The 21,590-nt window shown below is 45.9% G+C and overlaps 1 protein-coding gene and 1 long non-coding RNA gene across 3 annotated transcripts in view; both read left to right on the top strand.

Moving 5' to 3' along the window:
* The first annotated feature begins 866 nt into the window (after nt 1-866).
* LOC115381806 (uncharacterized) lies at nt 867-3,708 on the top strand. 2 transcript variants are annotated; one of them, XR_003930456.1, is made up of 5 exons: nt 867-1,370; nt 2,343-2,396; nt 2,735-2,812; nt 3,462-3,560; nt 3,643-3,708. It is a non-coding gene; the product is annotated as an uncharacterized LOC115381806 (long non-coding RNA). The 2 variants fall into 2 exon arrangements; XR_003930455.1 differs by having other exon boundaries at nt 867-1,491.
* Nucleotides 3,709-5,085: 1,377 nt separating this feature from the next.
* LOC115382558 (ribonuclease inhibitor-like) overlaps nt 5,086-21,590 on the top strand; it is a 350,185-nt gene continuing 333,680 nt past the window's right edge. Inside the window, exons 1-5 of the mRNA XM_030084339.1 lie at nt 5,086-5,136; nt 5,530-5,621; nt 10,759-10,932; nt 11,230-11,403; nt 11,708-11,749. Coding sequence (XP_029940199.1) covers nt 5,086-5,136; nt 5,530-5,621; nt 10,759-10,932; nt 11,230-11,403; nt 11,708-11,744 — 528 coding nt within the window. The 3' untranslated portion in view covers nt 11,745-11,749. The remainder of the gene's footprint in view (nt 5,137-5,529; nt 5,622-10,758; nt 10,933-11,229; nt 11,404-11,707; nt 11,750-21,590) is intronic.

The raw sequence follows: 21,590 nt of genomic DNA, 5'->3' as shown, positions 1-21,590 counted from the left end.
GTCCACACGCAGCTCCCGGCCTTTTATCCCTGCTGGCTCCTAATTGGTGAGGCGAGGCACCAATGGCAGGATGGAAGGGCGGAGCTGGAGACCTCTGGTGGTCCACTCAGGGACGAGCTGTGGCACACTCTGATTTGCATGCCCTGAGGGATGCAAACCTGGTGAGCAGAGAGGAGAGCAGAGGGGAAAGCAGAAGGGAAAACACGGACCAGGGGGTCGTAACAGTAGCCGCACTTAGCGGGGGCCACGGCAAGGGAGCTTCAGTGCGGGACATAATCTCTGCAAAGTTGCTCATTTCGGCTGTATTTTTTCCTTCATCAGCCTTCAAGTTGCCTTTCAGTCAGAAGGGGGGCCTCCGGCGGTGTCCTGCGGCTGGCGGCGGCCTGGCTTGGAGCATGCATCCGCCGGACGGCGGAGATCTGGATTCTCCCGCTGAGGAGAGAGCTCCGACTGCGGCGCAGCGGGCCGTCGTGCGTCCCGCAGCCGGCGTGGAGCGCGCATCCGCCGGGGAGTGGAGATACGCTTCCTCCCGAGGAGGAGAGACATTCAGCGACCGCGCACGAGCCGTGCGTCTTCGCCGGTGTCCGGAGCCTCCGTGGAGCAGCTGAGGGCCATTTTCCAACTCGGCCCCTGGAAGTCAGACGCCGAGGCCGACACAAAGTGCCTCTCTGCTGGGGAGAGGAGCTCCGCTACGTTCCCATCTGAGCTAATTGCGGCTAAGTTAGCGAAAACTGTCAGCTGACTCACCTGAAGACGGTAGACGAGCTGACTTTATGATAACACTGGCGATGGATGAAGAAATACAGCCGAAATGAGCGATTTTACAGAGATTATGTCCCGCGCTGAAGCTCCATTGCCGTGGCCCCCGCTAAGTGCGGCTACATCGGTTGGATCTAAATAACTTCTGAAGGACTCCGAGCTGCACCATGTTTGTCTGAGTGAGTATATGAGCATGCACACACCTAGAAATAAGGTCCAGATGTAAAAAAACCGGACTTGCCCTTTAATGTCACACTTTTCTATTTTTATCCTTTGTCAGACTTTACTCCTTTTGTCTTCAGTTAAGATGCAGTTTTAGGTTCAGAGAGAGTCCAGCCTCGGGGCCATTGTGCTGCCTTAATGCTGCCCTGCTCATGAGTATTGAAATGCATTTCAATTTTGGTAAATTTCACAATAAAACCCTTGTTGGAGTCAGTGTAAAGGGTTAAGTGATGGCTCGCTGAATGATCACGGTGTCTTTTTAAGATTATAATCCATTGTGTTGGGAGCAGCACTGCTGGACTTTGAACAAGGTGCTCCTCCCATAAAACATTTCCTGGTTCATTCGTGGAATCCTGCTTCTTCCGTGTGTTGCGCCCTTACTTTTACAGGTATATATATTTTATCTTGTTCTTCTGAGCTAAAACCACCGTTACTACATAGTATCAGTGTGGAATCTGCTCTGTGTCTCCAGGGATCTCTGTTAAATCCTGACTGGTTTAGAGGACAAAAGTGAGTTTTAATGAGCCTCAGTTGTCTCTCTGTGTCAGGAAAATTTAACTTTAACTTTAAGTGTCATTTAAACCTTGAAACTGGACGGACGGGTTGATTTGATGCTTTATTGTGAAAATATGCCCAGAAGTATCATGTTTGGTTTGCTTTATATTTTCTCACTGAGAACTGAGGACTCGTGATGAAAGTGAAAGTTAAAAAAAAAAAAAAAAAAAAAAAATTAAAAAAGTTTTATTCTTCCACTTTCTTTCTTTTTGGCTCTGTATTGTTTCGTTTGCCTGTAGTGTATGATCTTCATACTAACCAATAACCAAACACCAGTAGTAACTGGTTTGTCCTTTTCCAGCACCCGGACAAAGTTAGTGGCAGAGCCAGAGAGTGTGTGTGTGTGTGTGTGTGTGTGTGTGTGTGTGTGTGTGTGTGTGTGTGTGTGTGTGTGTGTGTGTGTGTGTGTGTGTGTTCTTGTATTTCTATCCTTGTCGGGGCCAAATGTCCCCACAAGGATAGCAAAACGTGGAACGACGTGCCTTGTGGGGACCTTTTTCTGGTCCCAATGAGGAGAAACAGTGTTTTCTTGACCATGTTGTTGTTACTGAAAAAAGTAAAAGTGCAAAAACATTTCTTTAGGGTTAGGCTTTGTTGTGGTCTGGGTTAGGGTTAGGGTAAGGGTCAGGGTTAGGGGCTAGACATGAATGGGAGTCAATGGACGGTCCCCACAAGGATAGAAATACAAGACTGGGCGTGTGTGTGTGTGTGTGTGTGTGTGTGTGTGTGTGTGTGTGTGTGTGTGTGTGTGTGTGTGTGTGTGTGTGTGTGTGTCCTGATCCTTGCTGCTGTTTTTTCTTCCTCAGCTGACTGAAGATGTCTGATGTGGATAAAGCGGACGGATCAGAGTGTGAGGACAGGTCAGAGACGTCAGCTGCTGTTCTTTCTTCTTGTTTCCCTCAAAGTAAAGAGTCAGTTGAAATGTTTGCTGTCATGTCTGGAAGTTCTCTCAGCGTTCCTCTACAGGTTGGACATGTTTGTCTCAGAGTCTGATGAATATGTGTAAACTGTTAGAACCTCCCTGATCTGTCAATGAGCAACACAACACTCTGACCTCCTGTCTAACTCCTCATTGGGCTGTGTGGGTCTGACCTTTGACCTTTTTCATGGTTCATCTCTTCCCAACTACTAAGTTTATAATTAACTTAATAAACCATTAAAATTGTTCACAGTTTCTGAATCATCTGATTTCACTCAGGGCATCGACGAAGACTGACGGGTCCCCCAAATTTAACCGACCAGACTTCAGTGATGAACCTGGACTTTCGGACCCAAAGTAAGAAATATTGGTTTTCCTTTCATTTCATCATTTCCACTGCAGATCATTGTTTTGGCAAGACTCTGCTCATTAAAGAGTTCAAAATTCAGCGTGTGATGATAGATACTTTGTGATTTTAATCTAAATATGGGGAAAAAATGTAGTGCAGTCAGTTTTAATCACGATTAATCCATTGAGGTCTGCCAATTGGGTCAAAGAAAAGAACTAGAGGATAATAGTCTTTTTCCTGACATTGGGACTGATTTATGAGGATTAGATTATTCATTGCGATTATTCTCAACTTTAAAAAAGTTAACTGTTGACAGCTCTCCATGAATTAATCACGATTAATTGCGATCAATGCGATTAAAACTGACAGCACTAGAAAAAATACAAAATAGCCTGAGCACATCGCTAGAAACTATTAAATGTACAATTTCTGATTCAAACCCACTGTAATGAAGTGGAGCTCAGCTGACTATTGGGGTTGGGGGATAGTTACAGCACTGACACACATGAACTGACACCAGGAAATTAACCAGACTATCACGAGCAGTCTTTACCAAATGTAGAACAACAGCAGAGAGCCCAAAATGATAAAGTCTGTTGAAGTCAAATCCCTGAATCTGTGTGTGTGTGTGTGTGTGTGTCGATATAAACTGCTCAGACACACAGCAGAGTCTTCAGGACACAGCAAGTTGTTTCTGAAGACTGTCTGGCCTAGCCTACCAGACTTCAGTGGTGAACCTGGACCTTCAGACTCACAGTAAGAGACTCTTTGTTTCCTCAAAACCACAGTGAAATATGTTTTGATGACCTTAAATTGCAGCTCTAATGTCCTGAAACAGTGTGAGAGTTGAAGCTGGATCTTCAGTCTGTGAGGAGCAGCCAGAAAGATCCAGAAGCGTCGCTACACCAAGTAAGAGTGGACATGTGTCTCTGAGGGACTGGTTTGTCTTCACTGGACTTGTTGTGTTGTAGAGTCATGAAAGCTGGTTGTTTGTGTGCAGTCTGATTGTTGTTGTTGTCTTTGAGCAGGTGTTGGTCTGCAGCAGCTTCTAGAAGAACATAAGAAGAGTCTGAAGAGGAGATGTGAACGTGTGACTGAAGGAAGTGATGAAGCAGGAGGAGGAAGCCTCCTCAACAGGATCTACACTGAGCTCCACATCACAGAGGGACTCAGTGAGGAGCTTCAGAGGGAACCTGAGCTGAAGCAGCTGGAGACAGCTTCCAGGAAGGAGAGCCTCCATCACACTGCCATCAGGGTTCAGGACATCTTCAAAGCCTCGGCCCAGCAGCTCAGACACATCCGAGTGGTTCTGACCAGCGGCGTGGCCGGCAGCGGAAAAACCTTCTCGGTGCACAAGTTCAGTCTGGACTGGGCCGAGGGCCTGGAGAACCAGGATGTCAGTGTGCTGGTGGTGCTCTCCTTCAGGGAGCTGAACCTGCTGGGAGAGCGGCCGTACAGTCTCCTCTCGCTGCTGGCTGTTTTCCATCCCACGCTCCAGAAGCTGACGGCAGAGGACCTGGCTGTCTGCAAGCTGCTCTTCATCTTGGACGGCCTGGATGAAAGCAGACTTTCTCTGGACTTCAGCAGCAGACGGCGGCTGCTTGACGTCTCCCAGCATTCTTCAGTCAGCCTGCTGCTCACTAACCTCATCCGGGGGGATCTGCTGCCCTCGGCTCGGGTCTGGATCACTTCCCGACCGGCGGCGGTCCATCAGATCCCTCGAACATGTGTGGACAGACTGACAGAAGTGCGAGGCTTCACTGACGCCCAGAAGGAGGAGTACTTCAGGAGGAGGCTGAGTGATGAGGAGCTGAGCAGCAGAATCATCTCCCACATCCAGACCTCCAGGAGCCTCCACATCATGTGTGGAATCCCAGTCTTCTGCTGGATCACTGCTACAGTTCTGGAGCACATGTTGAACACAGAGCAGAGAGGAGAGCTGCCCCAGACCCTGACTGACATGTACTCCCACTTTGTGCTGGTTCAGACACACAGGAAGAAGCTCAAGTACCATGAAGGACCTGAAATGGGTCCACAGGAGCTGACGGAGGCTGACAGGGAGCTTCTTCTGAAGCTGGGCAGGATGGCCTTGGAACATCTGGAGAAAGGAAACATGGTGTTCTCCCAAGAAGACCTGGAGCAGTGTGGTCTGGATGTGACTGAGGCCTCGCTGTACTCTGGAATCTGTACTCAGATCTTCAAAAGAGAGTCTGAGATCTTCCAGAAAGCCGTCTACAGCTTCGTCCATCTGAGTGTTCAGGAGTTTCTGGCTGCAGTGTTCATGTTCCACTGTTTCACCAGCGGGAAGACAGACGAGCTGAAGACCTTCATTGTAAAGGATTATGCTTTCACATCTCTGGACATCTTCCTTCAGAAAGTCTTGGAGAAATCCCTCAGAAGTCAGAATGGCCACCTGGACCTGTTTGTCCGCTTCCTTCATGGCCTCTCTCTGAAATCCAACCAGAGACTCTTAGAAGGTCTGCTGGGTCGGACAGAGATCAGTCCAGAAACCATCCAGAGAGTCATCCAGAACCTGAAGGAGATCAACAGTGATACAATGTCTCCTGACAGAAGCATCAACCTCTTCCACTGTCTGACGGAGATGAAGGACCTCTCAGTTCATCAGGAGATCCAAGAGTTCCTGAAGTCAGAGAGCAGATCAGAGAGGAAACTCTCTGAGATCCACTGCTCAGCTCTGGCCTACATGCTGCAGATGTCAGACCAGGTCCTGGAGGAGTTGGACCTGGAGAAGTACAACACATCAGAGGAGGGACGAAGGAGACTGATCCCAGCTGTGAGGAACTGCAGGAAGTTTAGGTGAGTCCACATGTCCTGATCAATTCAATACCTCAGTGAAGTTTGTAGAAAGTAGGTTCTGTGGTTCCTCTGTAAGAATAATGATGATGATGATGATGATAATAATATGACAATCGTATTATTTTTGGAATACGCTGTCAGTAAAAGTGCTGTACATGAGAATGAAAACAGGAATTAAATATACTAACTCAATTCTCGCTCAAAATACATCAATGAAACAAACAATTTAAGAATCATATGTAACTGTGAACAAGTGGGTCTTCAGCTTTGTCATAAATGCATCGATGGTGCCTGCCTGATTTCAACCGATAGCCTGTTTCACAGTGTTGGTGTACAGAAAGAGAAAGCCCGTTCCCCAGCCGTCTTCTGTCTGACCTTTTGAACCCTCAGAAGCCCAGTCGCCCTGGAGTGCAGAACATGAATGGAGACATACTCTTACACCAAATCTGTCAGATACAATGGGGCAATAAAGTCTGCTCTGGCATGAATAGGTAGCCAGTGGAGAGAGGCCAACACTGGACGAGTATGTTTATATCTACTTGCTCCTGTCAGAACATGAGCTACTGCAGTGTGGACCACCTGCAGACGACAAAGACTTTTTTTTTGGCAAACTATAATGTAATCATTACACAAAAAAATGCCTTAGGAATTATTTTGAAGGATACTGATTTGGATGACACGCAGAACCAGCAGTTGGTTCATTTCCAAACAGTTGCTCCCCAGCTCCACTGTGGATCTGCACTGTGAGTGATTGGCGCACAGAGAGAGGTAACTAGTTCATGTCTGTGATTCGTTGTACTTTAGCCACTGTTGTTTTTGGCAGCAAATTTTGATTTAGTTTTAGTCGTAGTCTTTTGGACAAAATGCTTATTAGTTTTAGTCACATTTTTGTCATTTCTACTCATGATAGTTTTAGTCTAGTTTTAGTCGACGAAAACCAAAAGGGTTTTAGTCCAGTTTTAGTCATTAAAACAAAGACAAACAATACATGAGGAAAAAGACAGACAGGAATTGTAAACCAAACAGCATCAAATATTCTTAAATAGCACAACAACAACAAAACACTTTGATGCCTTCGAACATTAATTAATAAACTAGAGTACTTTGATACTTTACAACCTCAGTAATGCAGTGAGCTGCTCATATGAGCTCTGCCAGACAGAATGAGAGGACTAAAGGGAGTTTTGCTGATACTTTCTGGCTATTTTTATAATGTCCAGACTGATATAAAGGCTGAGATCTTTATTAAAACTGGTCTGTTATGTTTCTATGTTACTGATTTGAATTGGTGAAAGTAACTGCCCGTTATTACTTTTGGAGTAGCAATAAAACCAATATTAAGATGGTTATGAGGAAAATAATACCATTAAAACTGAAATAAACAAAATTAATTCCTTGGATAGACTTGATGGCATGAAACACTTTGAAGTCTTCAAAAGTGAATTTACAAACAACTTGACTTTGACATACTTTGTATTTCTTACTTGAATTTTCTCTATACAAATTTTAAACAAAATACATTTATTCAAAATAAGGCAAAACCTGAATTATTTTTCAAAAGAAAAAAGAAAAAGAAAAAGTCAAGATTTATTAGGTACTTGGGAATTTTTTTTTTTTTTTTTTTAATCTTCACCAATCATTGGTGGGCTCCTATTGCAGTTTCACAGTAAGAACAAACAGTTGGATTAGATTCCTTCGTCTCCCACTACTCGGTATTCTGTTTTATTTTCTTCTGGATTATGATTAAAGTACATCCATAAATCACTGCGTCTTTTCTTCCCGCCAAGTCCCTGTGCCAAAGTTGCTGGTTGCACACTGATTGTGTGAACAAGCTGGGGGAATCGCATTTGTTCTAATTTGTTGTCCATCCATCCATCCATTTTCTCCCGCTTATCTGGATTTCAACCGCTTGTATTCGGGATCTTGTCCTTTCAGTCATGACCCAAAGCTCATGACCATAGGTGAGGGTGGGGACGTAGATTGACCAGTAAATTGAGAGCTTCGCCTTTCGGCTCCGCTCCTTTTTCACCACAACGGACCGATACAATGACTGCATCACTGCAGCCGCTGCACCGATCCGCCTGTCAATCTCGCGCTCCATCCGTCCCCCACTTGTGAACAAGACCCCAAGATACTTAAACTCCTCCACTTGGGCCAGAGTCTCTCCGCTGACCTGAAGAGGGCAAATCACCTTCTTCCGGTTGAGAACCATGGCCTCGGAGTTGGAGATGCTGATCCTCATCCCTGTCACTTCACACTCGGCTGCGAACTGCCAGGGTGCATGCTGTAGGTCTGGGTTCGATGAAGCCAACAGGACAACATCATCTGCAAAAAACAGTGATGAAATCCTGTGAACAGAACCGGTGACAAAGGGCAGCCCTGCCGGAGTCCAACATGCATCGGGAACAGGTCCACCTTACTGCCAGCAATGCGGACCAGACTCCTGCTTCAGTCACACAGGGGCCTTTTCCACCAAACTGGTTCCCGGGCGAAATTGGGGCTGGCGCCCAAAATTGAACTGCTGCTCCAGCTCCAGCTCAAAAAAACCGGGGCTTTTGGGACACCACTTTCTTCCTGGATCAGATCAGGCCCCAATCAGGCCCCTGCCACTCATCGACCAAGCCTGGCCCTGGGGGCGGATTTACGGCAACAGGTGATCTCCGAACACACTCTGGCTGGGCGGCACCATACATGGTGACGTACTGACGTTCTGCAGTGGCGCGATGACGCCGCTCCACCTCCGCCTCGACCTCCCCCTCTGTGGCTGCAATGTGGTGGAAAACCAAAGCGGGGTTTTTCAGGCCCTGGATTTGAACCAGGTTGGCCTCAGGCCCCGGTTCAGCCCGGGAACAGGTTTGGTGGAAAAGGCCCAACGGAGACAGACGGCCCTTAACAAGGGGCTCTGGACTCCATATTCCCGAAGCACCCCCTACAAGACACCACAAGGGACGCGGTTGAATGCCTTCTCCAAATCCACAAAACACGTGGACTGGTTGGGCAAACTCCCACGAGCCCTCGAGCACCCTATGGAGGGTATAGAGCTTGTCCAGTGTTCCACAACCAGGATGAAAACTGCATTGTTCCTCCTGGATCCGAGGTTCGACTTTCGGTCGAATCCTGCTCTTTCCCAGGGAGGCTGAGGAGTGTGATCCCCCTATAGTTGGAGCACACCCTCTGGTCCCTCATTTTAAACAGGGGGACCACCACCCAGGTCTGCCAATCCAGAGGCACTGTCCCCGACCACCACGCAATGTTCCCTCTAGACCTGCCACCTTAACGAGGTGGGGGAGTTTGAGAGCCCGCATGATCCCAGGAGCTATGTTGTTGGGGGGCTTTACGCCCCCTGGTAGGGTCCCCCATGACAAACAGGTCCTGGGTGACAGGCCACACTGAGAGCAGTTTGAAAGACCTTATAAAAAGAAAGACAACAAAGGTCGTTACGTCACCCGGTATGGCGCAGCCGGGGCCCCACCCTGGAGCCAGGCCTGGGGTTGGGGCTCACAAGCGAGCGCCTGGTGGCCAGGCCTTAGCCCACGGGGTCCGGCCGGGTTCAGCCCAAAGGGGCGACGTGGGCCTCACCTCCGGTGGCTCACCACCAACCGGGGCGCAGAGCAGGTGCATTATGCTACGCTGGTGTACTAAAATAGAGCCCACAAGCTCAAACTGCAAGAAGCCCACAACACCATGGAGAGGAAAATAAGCTAAAATTTCGTGGTTGAACCGCGTCAATTTTGTTGGTCAAGGCCTGAGGAAATTTAATTCCCATATCATCAGCTTTGTTATTATGGTTGGCTGCTGCCATGCCAGGTTGCTCTTGTAAAAAAGATTTTGTATCTCAACGAGGCTTTATCTGGTTAAATAAAGGATATAATTATAATCATACTAATTAAAATATGACAAAATCATGTGCAGACATGTCAAAACTGCTAACTTGGTATTGTTGGATGAGTCTAGAAACTGTGTCAAATAAGTCTACAATTGTCAACCCTGTCTCCACGAAAGTTAAAGAACCACGTCTTGGATTCCATGGTGATCAAGATGCACAGCACAGCATCAGAGAAGCACCAGCTGTCATCTCTGGTGGCAGATCATGTCAGAGCTGCTTCAAAAAAACTGGTTTATGAGAAATACATCATGAGGTAAATATTAGCTCCAAAACAGCCCAAATACACAATGTCAGAGGTGTGTGTGCATATTTAAATTAACGGCAAGAATAAGTTGAAAAGGACTGCATGGGACCCACAAATGTGACAAAAAAGAGTAAAGAATTTACATAAAAGATAATGTCTTTTTAGAAGAATATAATACGTCCCAGAAGAATATACAGGATCATTTTTATACACCAGCATGGTCGAGGAAAAGCAAGAAAAAAAAAATCTGTTGAAGATGAACATAATGAAGGGCAGAATATGTTCTCCTCAGAAACGTATTTGAGAATGCAGTCAAGTTGTCTCTGAATGCAATTTTGTGGAGACAGGGTTGATAATTGTACTTTTTAGTCATAATTGTTTAGAATAATATGCTGCCTTTGCAGTGGACACTGATGACTGATAGGTTGTCAGACTGTCCTTCCATGCCCTGACTGTAAACATCAAGAATGGAATGATGCCACTGATGCTCCAGTTTTCTGCAGCTCTTTCTCAAGGTTAATGAGCCTTCATTTCATGAGGAAGCATGGCTCTTATTTGAATGCGCTCAATTTTTTTTTTTACTGGGCCCACTGAATCAAGCAGACCTTGAAGTGCACTGCTGAAGCCTTTCGTGAGAAAATCACTTGAGAAACCTACATAAAAACCATATTCAACACATCAGGCAGTCTTAGATGGAAGGCACTGGGGCTAATATATCGAGATGACCTTGTCATTTTAATCTCTGTACTGGAAACAGATGTCCTGGGAATTCCAGTGTCAAATAAAATCAAGGAATGATCTAAAACCAGCAATACACAGTGATGAAACAGTCCAAAACCAAATATTAGATCCAAAGTATTTACATCTGATGAAAAAAGTAATTTCATGCTCTGCAGGAACAGGACCAAAAAACATGCAGCACAGTGAAGTGGGGCAATTTTGACATCAAACAGTCCAACAAAGTGTCCTTTGTCTTTATGTCCTGTCCTCTCTGGGTCTCAATACAGACTTTATGGCTGTTGCCTCTCTGCCCCTGAGTGTGAAGTGATCTCCTCAGCTCTGAAGTCTGACCCCTCCCATCTGAAACATCTGGACCTGAGTCACAACACCCTGGATGATTCATCAGTGAAGATTCTGTGTGCTGGACTGGAGAGTCCAAACTGTCAACTGGAGACTCTGAGGTCAGTTGACTGTCTGTTCCTGTTGTAGAAGGAGAAATGTTTGTCAGCAGCTGTGATCTGAGACTCTGATCCTGCAGTGAGAGAGTGGACTGAGCTCAGCAGCAGCTGACTGGTGTGTGTGGACATGAGGAGGTGTGTGAATGTTGTGCTGACATGTGGATGATGTGTGTGATGAAGATCCACAACAACAGAACAGCTCATTGATCAGGACTCAGTAATGTGGAGCTGCTCATTTCTCCATCAACACATCTGATTGGTTCCTCCTCATTGATTCTGCTGCTTTCTCTCTTTATTCAGGTTGTTGAGCTGCAGTTTGTCAAAGATCAGCTGTTCTTCTCTGGCCTCAGCTCTGAATTCCAACCCCTCCCACCTGAAGGAGCTCGACCTACGTTCCAACCAGCTGCAGGCTCCAGATGTGCAGCAGCTGGTTGATCTCCAGCAGAGTCCAGACTGCAGCCTGCAGACTCTGAGGTCAGTAGATGGTTGGAGTGAGTCCATGCTGCTTTCAGCAGGTTTGGACTAAACACAGTCAGTGTGAGAACAAAGATCCAGTGTTTGACTCTCAGTGAGGCTGTGAGAGGAGAACGCTGAGCAGCTTCAGGATTGGACAGCAGAGGACACACAGTCAGCCAATCAGAGGAGCCACAGGCTTGTTGTGTTGGTGTGACAGTGGTGGTCCTTCATGAGCTCTGAGCTGCTGACTGCTGCTCTGAACAGGACTGAAGTCCTCACTGCTTCACAGAGACTCTGATCATCTCCTCTCTTCTCTCTGCAGCTGGAGGCAACAGCAGAGTCAGTGCTGTGTGTCCTGAAGATCTAGTGAGAGCAGAGCTTCATCCAGCAGTGAGTAAAAGAGGAACCACCAGAAGATCTGCTTCGTGTCAGTGGTGCAGTGTCAAGAGTCCAGCATCGAACCAGGGTTCCTCTATATGTGATGCTGTGCTGTTTAAGAATCAGACAACTCCTGCAGCAGCCTCGGATGAGGTTGTCTTCTCTGACTTGTCTCATCTTGAGAGATTCTGAATTCATATCTCTAACTTTCAGTTGACTTGGATACCGGTGCCCCATACACACCATTGCCCCGTCTCATTCTCCCGTCTGGGAGCTGGAGCTTGAGTGTGTGCGATCAGGCACAATAGCCATCAGTGAAAAAGAAGAAATTGAACTTTCTTTGTTTAAAGAGCCCATATTGTGTCAAATTAAGAATTGGGGTTGTTTAAGTAAACCAACCGATTAGTTTTACCAGACTGAGAAAATGAATTATTTGGTTTGATATTTCAATTTCTAAGAAAAAAAAATGGAAGCAGAATGCAGTATGACCTGTGTGGTGCTTCCATGTTTGTTCTGCCCAAAGCTAACAAAGGTGTTAAAAACAGATGTTTCTTATGCTGGAGGTGAACTTTGCAATGATGCAACCATTGATTTCAAAATGTGTAACTCCTTTTTTTTTTAAAAAAAAAGGTTGTTTTGCAAATCTGTTTTTGAGAGTCGCAATTGTTAATGATTATTTTTGTGCTTTTTTTTGTGGGTTGTTTTTCTTTCTTTGTTTCTTTGTAATTTCTTCTATGTGGTAGCGTAAAGATTATAGATAGAAGAGAAGGTTAGGCATTAATATAAGCTGTCTGTTCTTCCTAATCCTGTTGGTCAGTGTATCTTATGCATACAGTGATTTTGTTAATAGTGAAAGTTTATTTTTTTCTTATGTATGTCACTGACTGACAACAAAACAAAAAAATTTCAATTTCAAAAATGTAAAAAAAAACTATTTTCTTCACCTCTGAAAACATCTGGATTTTCACTCTCTTCCTCATTCCATCCATCACACATGCCTACTGTGATGCTATTATCTTCCTTCCTGATTACGAGGTGGAAGGAAGCGTCACAGAATGCTGTCTGTCTTTCGGTCAGTCCGTCACTCTGTTGTGACTCAGATGCTGGAGCTCGTCTCCTTCAGTCGACACGACTATCGAGTCTTTTCTGACCCTTCGTTTGACGCAGCCGATGCTGAAGGACCGTTCACATGAGCGTCTCCTGCCCTGCGCTGTCAGGACAACCTGGATGACTCCTTCAGAGGGAAACAGGTCTGAATCCAGGAGGCTGTGCACAGAAGACTTGTCTCCAGATGAAGATCCAGCCTCTGTTTCAGGTCACTGTAGGTTCATTCAGGTGTGATTCACTCAAGAAGTTCTCACATTGAGGACTGAATGAATCCACACTACAAAATCTTTTGCTCAGGCTCTCCACCCATCCTGTCAGCACAAGGGAAAAGGAGCTCTCCTTTCAATGTGTCTGAGTTCGATTCCATGTGAACCTGCAGTTGCCTCCATTTTCCTGTTTCTGTGGGGTGTGTGTGGCTTATGCTGTTGTTTTCTCATATAGCTCAGTGGCAGATGCATCTGTGTGTTTGACCTGAAGAGTGTCACACTCTGCTGGTTGCAGGTCTGCGGTCTCTTTCTGAAGGAGCTTGAGGAGTCCTCCGGTTCCAGATCGTTTTGGATCTGCTGCCGCAGCTCATTCATAGCAGACTGGGCATCAAATGATTTCACCTCTGAAAGTGACAGGAAACGCTCTTCCACTGCTCCGCCTGATACAAACAGCGAGCTGCTTTGATTTGTCAGTCCTTTGGAATTCTGTCATTTCAGACACAATGACACATTCAGGAGGGTGCTGCTGGGGCTGCAGCTCCCCCTGGTGGTGACTGCATTCTGTAGCACCTTACATTTAGCAATGACGAAACTAAAATATTAAATGAAAAATACAATTGAATATCATATAAAAAATAAAAAAACAAAATATGTGTAGAATGTTCTCAGAGTTGTTGAGATGTGTGGCAAAATGTATTTTTAAAAATGAAACATCTAAATTGTTTGTTGAGGAGTCTCACTAAGTAAGCTTCATTAACACCAGGACTCCAGGCCACGTTTGGTTCCTTGTAAATCAAGGTTATAACATATTTTATCCATAATTACTCAATGTGTGTGTATACTGCTGGCTTATTAATTTCTGTGTGTGAGATCCAGTGAGTGTGTACGTGAAGCTACATAGCTTGGGAAATGAACAAATATTAATTTAATTAATTTTTTCTTGTGTTTACTACTGAGATAGACTGTAATTTTGACAGGAGATTATTGTAAACAAATAACAGTTTTATACTGCAAAATTTACAGTCACTATACCGTAAAGTCATCTACATGGTTACGGTAATTTTTACGGGGAATTTCTGGCAACTACAGCTGCCAGTATTTTACCGTAAATTCTGTGGAATTTTTTTTACAGTGTACTTTGATGCGCTGGCGCCACAAGAGGATGTGGGAACCAGCAGAGCCGCACTGGGTCTGGACGGAGGAGACAGGACCTGAAGAACTGCTACTGAAATGTAAATAAACTCTAAAGTATAGAAAATGATTTATTTAATCAGTGATGCAGCAGCCTAGAAAATAACATATGAACTAAAGGGAGGTTAAATACAGACAGACGTTTAATCACACATTTTATGAAAAACTATGAAAACTATAAATTGTCTTTAATTGAAGCAGCACCAGCAGCGGGGGGCACGCGCCGCCCTCGGTGGACTGAGTCCCGGGTCCTGTTCAGTCCTGTGCTGTGTCCCATTCGGTCCGAGGTGTGTCTCGGTGGGACCGTCCCCGCTGTGTGAAGGAGGAGACCGGACCGCGGTCTGACTCTGAGACATCATAAAACAAAACAATAAAACTCTGAGCTGTACAACATGAGTCGGCTACATTATTTGTAATATAAGGGTTAAATTATCGGATCTATAATCTGCTCAGACCTCAGCCGGTGCCCGTTCGTCCAGGTGACGCTGCTCACAGCTGCCGTGAACAGCGTCCTCCAGACTGCCTTTTTCTTTTCTCCTTTAATTTCAGTTTTTTATTCTTCCAAAGAGCTCCTCCTGATTTCTCTCCACCTCAGACCTTAGAGGATCCATTTCCAGCTCCCAAAAGTTTCTTTTTTCGCCAAAATCGCTCCTTTTCCGTGTTTGACCTCACTGGGCGCGGCTTGGGAACTATGAATATTTCAGGGCGTAACATGTTAATGACGATCAAATTCAGCCGCAGCATTTATCAACACCCGATCACTCAAACGCTGAGATCGGCGAGGTACGGAAGTTTCTGTAATGCCGTGCGAGCCGCGTCGTACGATGAGCTCACCGCTCAGATATACACCCATTTGAAAGATGGATTGATAAATGAGGGCCAGTGAGTTTTCCTGAGCCTCGGTGTCTCTGCGGCTCACAGTTTAGAGTCTCTCACATTCAGACTGGACGGATGGACTGATTTCATGCTTTATCTTTCACATTTCCTCTGAATGACCGTGTTTGGCTTCAGGCCGGTCCAAGACGGTATTTCAGGGGAGAGACGGATGTGTGAGGGGGGCACAGGGTGGAGGGTGGAGGGTGGGGTCACTTTATCAGGCCTCCACCTGGAAACCTCTCCAACTTGAGCGTCTCACCTGAAGGCAAAGCTCCTGCTGGCGTTGCTCCTGTGGTCTCAGAGGAGATCAGTATATTATTTTATTATAGGAGTTTTGTTCTGCCTTCATACCGTCTGGATGGGGGAGGCGGGTGGAGAGGGGAGGGGGAGGACGTGCCCTCAATCAGCACTGAGCAGTGTGGATGACACGCGGTGACCTCGCCACAATGTACACGTGGCTCAGACAGCCAAGGCTGCGCCGCCTCGGCCACGTTTGCCAGAAGGAAGATGGCCAAATCCCTAAAGACGTCTTGGACGGTGAGCAAGCGTCTGGCAGAAGACCCGTTGGCCGTCCCAAGCTGCGCTACAAGGACATCTGTAAGATAGATAGATAGATAGATAGATAGATAGATAGATAGATAGATAGATAAAAACTTTATTAATCTCCCAAGGGAGAAATTCCGGTGTCCAGCAGCACACAGATCATTCACATGCATCATTCAATAAATCATTCAATAAACAACAACAGTACAATAAATACAAGTGCTCGGATTGTACTTAGTTTGGCTCAGGCACATCTGTTATACAGCCTGATTGCTGAGGGGATGAACGACCTCTTGAAGCGCTCAGTTCTGCAGCGCAATGACAGCAGCCTGTTACTCCGGTCACTTTTTTGAGCTGCAACTGTGTCGTGCAGTGGATGTTTGGAGTTCCTCAAGATACTCTGCATTAGAGCCCCCATCCTCCTCTTCAAGACTGCTTCAACAGAGTCCACCTTCCTCCCCATCACAGACACACACCCCCTGATCAGTCTGTCCAGCCGATTGCTGTCTCTTTTTGTCATACTGCCGCCCCAACAGACAACCCCAAAGAGAACAGCACTTGCAACAACAGACTGGTAGAAAATGTACAGCATGTCACCACACACGTCAAAGGATTTAAGTCTCCTCAGGAAAAACAGCCTGCTCTGACCTTTCTTATACAGGGCCCGAGCTGCTCTGACCAGTCCAGTTTGTGGTCAAGGTGCACACCCAAGTATTTGTAGGTGTGAAAGCGCGACATGAAAGCTCTGGACATCAACACTGAGAGCTGGGAGACCACAGCAGCTGACTGACGGCGCAGTGGACTCAAGAGGCAGCTGAAGATGGGCGAAAAGAAGATCCAGAGCCTGGCAGAGGACAAGAGAGCCAGACGGAAGGCGCGCACTCCTGGAGACAACCCGGCGACCGCTCACACCTGCATCCGCTGTGGCAGAGTGTGTCGCTCCCGCATCGGCCTCACCAGTCACAACCGAAGCTGTTCCAGCCGTGGTCCCAACACAGCATCCGACTAGAGCGCAATCATCCACAGTCGACACCGACTGACGGAGGCCTGCTAGTGTGCATCGGCGGGAAGAGATGAAAACATTTCATTACTTTCCAGAGAATCTTTCAGCTGCTGTAATAAATCCTGTCTAACTTTATATTTTCTGAAACATTTTTTGAATATTTCATGAAACATATTTTTTTCATTTTAAAATTCTATCAGTCCTCACGGTGGCGCAGTGGTTAGTGCTCTTGCCTCACAGCAAGAAGGTCCTGGGTTCAAATACCGGCCGGGGCTTGGGGCCTTTCTGTGTGGAGTTTGCATGTTCTCCCCGTGTGTGCGTGGGTTCCCTCCGGGTACTCCGGCTTCCTCCCACGGTCCAAAAACATGCATGTCAGGTTAATTGATCACCCTAAAATTGCCCCTAGGTGTGAATGGTTGTTTGTCTATATATGTCAGCCCTGCGACACACTGGCGAACTGTCCAGGGTGTACCCCGCCTTCGCCCACAGCAGCTGGGATCGGCTCCAGCCACCCGCGACCCCGAAAGGGATAAAGCAGCAGAAAATGAATGAAAAATTCTATCACGATTTCTCATTATTGGTTGGTATGTGTTTGAATATATTTTTAAACGTGGGGCAAGTAATCACTTTCAGCTGTTTCTTGTGCCCCATTTAAAAAGAAAGTGACCATTATCAGTAAATCAAACACTTTTCTGATGGAAACACTTTCTTTGCAGGAGATTAGTACCGTCTGTTCACGAGGAGGAGATGATTTAACTGAATGCTAGATAAAGACCTCAAGAGATCATTTTTACTCAACTTTGCGGCTGTTTTAAACTTATGTGTCTTAAAATCAGTTTAAAATGTGATCAGTTTCACCTCCAAACCCTTGCTGGAGTCTCCAAAGGGTTAAATGATGCTCACTGAATGATCAAGGTGTTTTAACATTAGAATCCACTGTGTTGGGAGCAGCACTGCTGGACATTAAACATGGTTTAGTGAGTCAGTTTTGAGCTGTGAGGCTGACTTCATGTCAGACTTGGCAACCTGCTCTGGACGCAGTCCAGCAGAACTGAGTCTCCACCCAAAACATTCCCTGCTCTCTGTGGAGAGAAGGGCGCTGTCTAGTTGCGCTCTTATTATTCTGCTATAAACCTCCGTTCTGACTGCATCATCTCGCTGTGAAACCTGCTCTGTGTCTCCAGGGATCTCTGCTCCGCCATGAGGAAGAACCAGTGAGTTTTAATCAGCCTCAATAGGCACGTTTACATGGACCACGTATAAGCGGATTGTACGTGGAGCGGATTGTAAAATGTGTCATGTAAACGACCGAGTGGATCCGCTTCACTCGGAGCGGATTGTAATTTGGAGCCGATTGTATGAGGTGGTCTACGCCGATCGACAATCCGCTCCGTGTCCCTTATAAACGAGCCTGACAGCAGAGCGGATTGAACTGGGGGAGTGTTTGTTCTGCGCATGCGTGACGTGCCTGTAAACAGGACGCAGCACAGTCAAAAAACCAGCAGAGAACGCCACGGTGGTTGAAAAACACTTTTTTAGTAAAAAACCCCGACAGAAAAAACATTGGAGAGGCGAGATTGAACCAAATCGCGCAATAGCGAGTTGTATAAAGAGCTCTATAGCAGAATACAAGCGATTGCCGGCTGGTGTTATGGATTAACTGGTTCCCGTGTTAACGAATGACGGCGGAGGTCTGTGTAAACACAGGCTGATTACAGCAGTTGTTAAAGTAAGACTAACAAATTACTTTAAACGTATACACTCACTGTAACTGTCGATAACCGACGTTCGCCAGAACGACTACATTTTTCAATCATGTATTGGTCACAAGTTAACACGGGCACCAGTTAATTCGAAACATCGACACGCGGAGCAGAGCTCACAACTCGGCGTGCCGCTCGGCGCAGCGGTGCTGCGGCCAGGGGAGCAGCCGCTCCTTCAGCAGCATATCATGGACTTTTGGGACATTATTTGAGCAGATATCAGCAGATAAAAACTCTCTGCTCGGCGCTGAGGACTGCTGCTGCGGAGCTAAAGACCTACAAGTTCCTCGTGAGACTTTGTGCGCATGTCACAGGACGCTGTATAATCCGCTTCACCCAGGGTCCTTGTAAACGAGGATTCATCGTGGATCGCTTTGTATGCTGTACATGTATACACTCCGTTTAATACGATTGTTTACAATCGGATTGAAAAAAACACCCATGTAAACTGGGCCACTGTTTCACTGCGTCTCCAGACTTTAGAGCTTTTGGATTCATTAAAACCTTCAAACTGGACGGATGGGATCGATTTGATTCTCTGTTTCACATTTGATCTGAATTTATCACGTTTGGTTTCCTTTATTTATTTATTTTTTCTCACTGAGAACAGGCGACTGATGAAAGTGAAAGTAAAAAACGGATTTAAAGCGTTTTTTGGGGGGGGGGGGGGGGGGGGGGGGGGGTCCGTAATGTACGGAGCCCCCTAGGGGACATATGTTATTTTTTTCCTCTGTGTTTCACTTTCTCTCCTTAGCGTTTGTTTTTTTCTCCTTCGCGTTTGTATTTTTCTCCTTCATGTTTCACTTTTTCTCCTTCGTGTTTATTTTTTTAAGGAACACTTTTGTCTTTTTTGCTGTTGACTTTGTCTTTTTCTCCTCCGAGTTGTTTTTCAAACACGGACTTCCTGTTCAAACACGCACTCCTCTGATTGTGTCTTCTCAGACCTTGTTTGTCTCCATGGAAACCCGTCAGTGGGCGGGGAAATCAGAGGTAAACAGGCCGCGGCTCAGTGGACGTCAACGTGCTGAACGCAGGACACAGAGGCTGTCATGTTTCTTTTTGCTGTTTCGTCGTTTTTCGTTATAAGAAGAGAGTCATAAAATGTTACAAACAACGAGAAATAATGTGAAAGAAAAGTAGGGAAGAGTCTGGGAGGCCCTGCAGCGGAATCAAGCCGAAGAGGACTCGTGAGGAGACAACGGCTCTGGGTGAGTTACCAATCTGTAACTGTAGTTATTAAGACAAGTTTGTGCTTTAGATTGTTTTATTTACGTTATTCTAACGATCAGGTCGCGATATTCGAGGAGTCCTTCAAGCAGTACAGTCAGTGATTAGCATGAGCTTCAGTAGTCAAAGAGCATTTCTGTTCTGTCCTGTTGTCAGCAGCTCAGAGGAGTTTTGAATGCCCAGATCAAATTTCAGATCCACAGTTAAACATCCATTTAGTGCAAACAACAAACCCAGGAAAAGTAATACGAATTTAACAAATTAATAACCCCTCTTCAATGATTAGCATTTCTGTTACATTAGAGGATCCGGGTTCTCAACAGCGTTCCCTACATCAACTAGGCATTAAGATAAAAGCAGGCTGGAACAAAGTTAACTATTGATATTTTTTAAGAATGAGAAACACTAATCATTGGTGATGTGGAATAATGCTTTGTTTTCAAAGTTCTCAGGAACACAGTGTGAAGGCCGCTCTGTTTTGTCTGAAGTCACTTGGAAACAGCGTCTGCTAGTCTCGTGAGATCTAGCTATATGACCTGGCATGGCCGGAAGTCATGCCAGAGTTGGGTTGGATTCTCCTCGGAGCAACAGCCTTGCTCTCAATCAGCTGATTTGTGTGTGCTTCCTCTGCAATCCTCAATAAATCCTCCTTGTGCAGCGTCAACACCTTGACTCGTCATCTTTGGCTCTGATTCACCAAAAATTCCACAACAGTTTGGGGGCTCGTCCGGGATCTAAATACAACATAAACGAGGTAAGTGCAAATGTTTCCTCTGTTAAATATTTAACTCAGGAAGTAATGCCTTACCTGTGGGGATGTTTGACTAGATAAAAGAACTATTTCATAGTTGATTGGAATTGTAAAAGCAAATTTCTAAACATAAAGAGCCAAAGATGTCCCTAAATTTTTGATTGATTCTTCTCAATCAATTGCTAATGATTAGTAACAATTGGGTTGTAATAATAATTTAATTCTAACTTGGAACTGTGGCTGAGAGAGCTTAGGAAGAGTTTCTAGACTTGGAGTCTGGACGGCCCTGGGGGCCACTGGCGTGGAAGGGCTGAGTCCCTGAAGCGACTTTGTTTTCACTCGGATTGGATCCGATCCGAGATTGACGCACCGCAGAGCTTGGGGGGTATCTTAATATAGCCTCTTCACCAGGGCGGGCCTGGTGCATGTAACAGAAGGGTTGATGATTTCCCTAACGGGCTGACCTGCACTGTTGCAACTGTGGGTGGCGTCGCGTGTGGAAGTTTCTACTGGTGAAACTTTTTGAAAACTGGGTGGGTGTGATTCTGCAGGTCACACCTCACGACTCTGACTCTCTCTTTCACGTTAAAAGAAAAGGGGGTAAATAAAGAAGAAAGTCATGATGCTGGGAGGTTGTTTAGGTTTGTAGAGGACATGTGTTGCTGTTTGTTTTGCTGTTTTGTTTGCAGTTATTGTTTGTGCTAAACGTTTGGTAAACACCAAAGTGTTAAACATAGGAAAAGAAGAGACAGGAAGTAGAACAGCACGGCGTGGTCTGATCCCATTGAAAGTTTTCAGCAACTATTCGATAAGTTCACACCGGTCGGGGTGTTCGGCAGGACCAAGATATTGGAATGTTTAGAAGAGTCACAATCTACGGCCCGAGCGATGATTTCTGGCTGGTTACGCAGACAACCGAGTGATCTGAGAACACAGAGAGAATTAAAGTTTACTTTAATGCATGGTGGTTTTGATTTGCTGGTTCTGTGTAAAACACGGATTGCGACTCCTCACTGGTGCCACAAAACCGGTTGTTGAAGAGAAGTGTGAGGATAGAAATGCTGAAGAGAGAGAGACAGGCAGAGAGAGAGAGAAAGAGGTAGAGAGAGAGAGTGAGAGAGACAGGCAGAGAGAGAGAGAAAGAGGTAGAGAGAGAGAGT

Source organism: Salarias fasciatus, chromosome 3, assembly GCF_902148845.1.
Source record: "Salarias fasciatus chromosome 3, fSalaFa1.1, whole genome shotgun sequence".
NCBI lineage: Eukaryota > Metazoa > Chordata > Actinopteri > Blenniiformes > Blenniidae > Salarias > Salarias fasciatus.
Note: the sequence above shows the minus strand (reverse complement) of the source record. Positions and strands in the feature narration are given on the sequence as shown.